The 2,178-nt window shown below is 45.6% G+C and overlaps 1 protein-coding gene across 1 annotated transcript in view; it reads right to left on the bottom strand.

The window, feature by feature from the left end:
* LOC119587937 (UDP-glycosyltransferase UGT5-like) overlaps positions 1 to 2,178 on the bottom strand; it is a 16,020-nt gene that overhangs the window by 9,037 nt on the left and 4,805 nt on the right. The window contains exons 5-8 of the mRNA XM_037936648.1: positions 1,627 to 1,791; positions 1,269 to 1,491; positions 426 to 645; positions 1 to 289 (exon numbers count right to left, since the gene is read on the bottom strand). Of these exons, the coding sequence (XP_037792576.1) occupies positions 7 to 289; positions 426 to 645; positions 1,269 to 1,491; positions 1,627 to 1,791 (891 nt within the window). The 3' untranslated portion in view covers positions 1 to 6. The remainder of the gene's footprint in view (positions 290 to 425; positions 646 to 1,268; positions 1,492 to 1,626; positions 1,792 to 2,178) is intronic.

Below are 2,178 nucleotides of genomic sequence, written 5' to 3'. Positions count from 1 at the left end.
TAACGCTCAGTCCCTCTTCCTCTTCTTCACATTGCGCGGAAAGAGCTTCCCTTTCACCGCCCTAATAATGCGCGACAGAACGCAGAAGGCGACGTACACGGCGACGTGGAGCACCAGCAGGACGTCGAGCATGAGGAACTCGACCCACGAGAGCTTCGCCGCCGGGCTCCTGAGGCGGGGCGCTCCCTGGTGGCGGACCACGTACTCGGTCCAGAACACGGCGCGCTCCCTCGGCGTCTCCGGCTGGTCCCGCACCACGCTCATCACCTCTTCGGCGTTCCTTTTGTACCTGAGAAAACGATTGTCAGCTATGCTCTTGCATATGACAGCACAATGCTTGTTCCTTTGGTAACTCATAAAACCCCCAAGATTTTCTACATATCGTATCGTTTTCCCCACCAACTCTAACACACAATTCCTCTTACTTGGGGTTATTCATAACCTCTTGAATGGAGTTAACGATGAGATCGACGGAGAGTTCCTCCCACACCAGGACAACGCCAAGACCATGCTTTTGGATTGCCATCGCGTTCTTAGGCTGGTCCGCAAAGATGGGCAGAGCGACGACGGGCGTGGCATGGTATAGGGATTCTTGGGTGCTGAGAAGACCTCCGTGGGTGATGAACACTTTCACGTTGGGATGGCCTGGACGAGGAAAGGGCTGATATTCATTCACCGATTTATTTATACGTTTATCTACCTTCCTATTTCATTTTATATCCCAGTAAGCTGGAAGCGGGACAGTTTACCAATATAGTTTTACGTCCACTTACCTTTTTTTTCTCAGTAGATACATATAGGTTAGAAGTTTGCCATCTTTTAAAGCAAGTTGAACTGTTCTTTTTTAAATAACTAAGAAATCACATTATAATTCAGCAAACGGATGTGTTTTGAGTTCCAACCATCTTTCAGAGTCAAAACACATAAGTACCAGGATCTATCTTTATATTTGCTTGACTAACCACTGATGATAATATTCCTGTATGATACTTTCGGCCAGGGCACCAACCAAAATACTTCATGCCTTCCCAAGAAATTTAAAAATCCCTTATGGAGCATTCGAATTAAATAAGTTAATTTTCATGAATAAATATTTGGGTAATGCACAGACAAGAGGTACAGGTGTCCAAAAGCCTGTGACTGACTGTGATAGAAATCTGTATGAGTATACAATTTTTGTTAGTCATTTTCTTTTCTCAGTCGCTTTCTCCAAGAACCATGTCTATTCTGCCTGGTGCTAGACCATCAATTACCTCATGCGTTCTTACCCAAAATATCCTGCTGCGGTAGCCACTTCTGTATAAGCACATTGTCCGAGACGCCTTCGAGCTTTTCTTCGAATTTCCAAATGACTCTCTGCTTCAGCCTTTTGAAGGCTTCGACAAACATGTCTCGGTACACAACAGGCATTGTGGTACCACGAGCAACGGTTCCCAGGCTGAAGTACACGACGCCCTCTGGCCCTGCGCCGGAAATCCAGGATTCCAGGTCCTGTGGATTTTAGAAAACTCCGATATATAATGAAACCAATGTACGGTGGGCATGTATCACAGGCGGGAACTATTACTTCCTCCAGTCGAGAGCCTCAACATTATACATTGGCACTACCCAAGTGGGCCCACCCACCTTGGGAAGAGGCTTCGCTGGGCGGCAGTGGATGGCGCCCACCTCCACCTGCGACGGCAGCAGAGGAACAGCCACTTCCATTGAGAAGTGCGAGTTGATCAGCGTCAGGCTCTGGTTGCGCTCGATATCCAGCAGCGGCGGAAGGTCCGGGAAAATGTCCGAGATCTGCAAGGTCAAGTTCAAGTGGGTTTTGGAATATACCTCATATCTCCAAGGTATTGGCGTCAGAGGACTGTAGACCAATCACTGAATTGTGGTTCCGCAGACTGTTATTCACACTCAGACCAAAGAACCATTCTAGAACAAGCATGAGTCTTACTCCAAAACGTTAAAACACCATTCATTCACGTCTTTCATATGACGTGAATGGTCTCTTAGAAATATATTTGATAATCTGTAATGATTATATATTTTTCCATTAACGTAAGTGATGATTATGAGGCTATTGTATGTGGCCATGCATGTTTTAATTACCTTCTGCATTACAGTAAATATAATGTTAACCGTTTCTTCCTTATACATATGATCTACACTTAATGGTGCTAACACTAA

The sequence above is a fragment of the Penaeus monodon genome, chromosome 23 (assembly GCF_015228065.2).
Source record: "Penaeus monodon isolate SGIC_2016 chromosome 23, NSTDA_Pmon_1, whole genome shotgun sequence".
Lineage (NCBI taxonomy): Eukaryota > Metazoa > Arthropoda > Malacostraca > Decapoda > Penaeidae > Penaeus > Penaeus monodon.
This window is presented reverse-complemented; position numbering and strand designations above follow the sequence as displayed.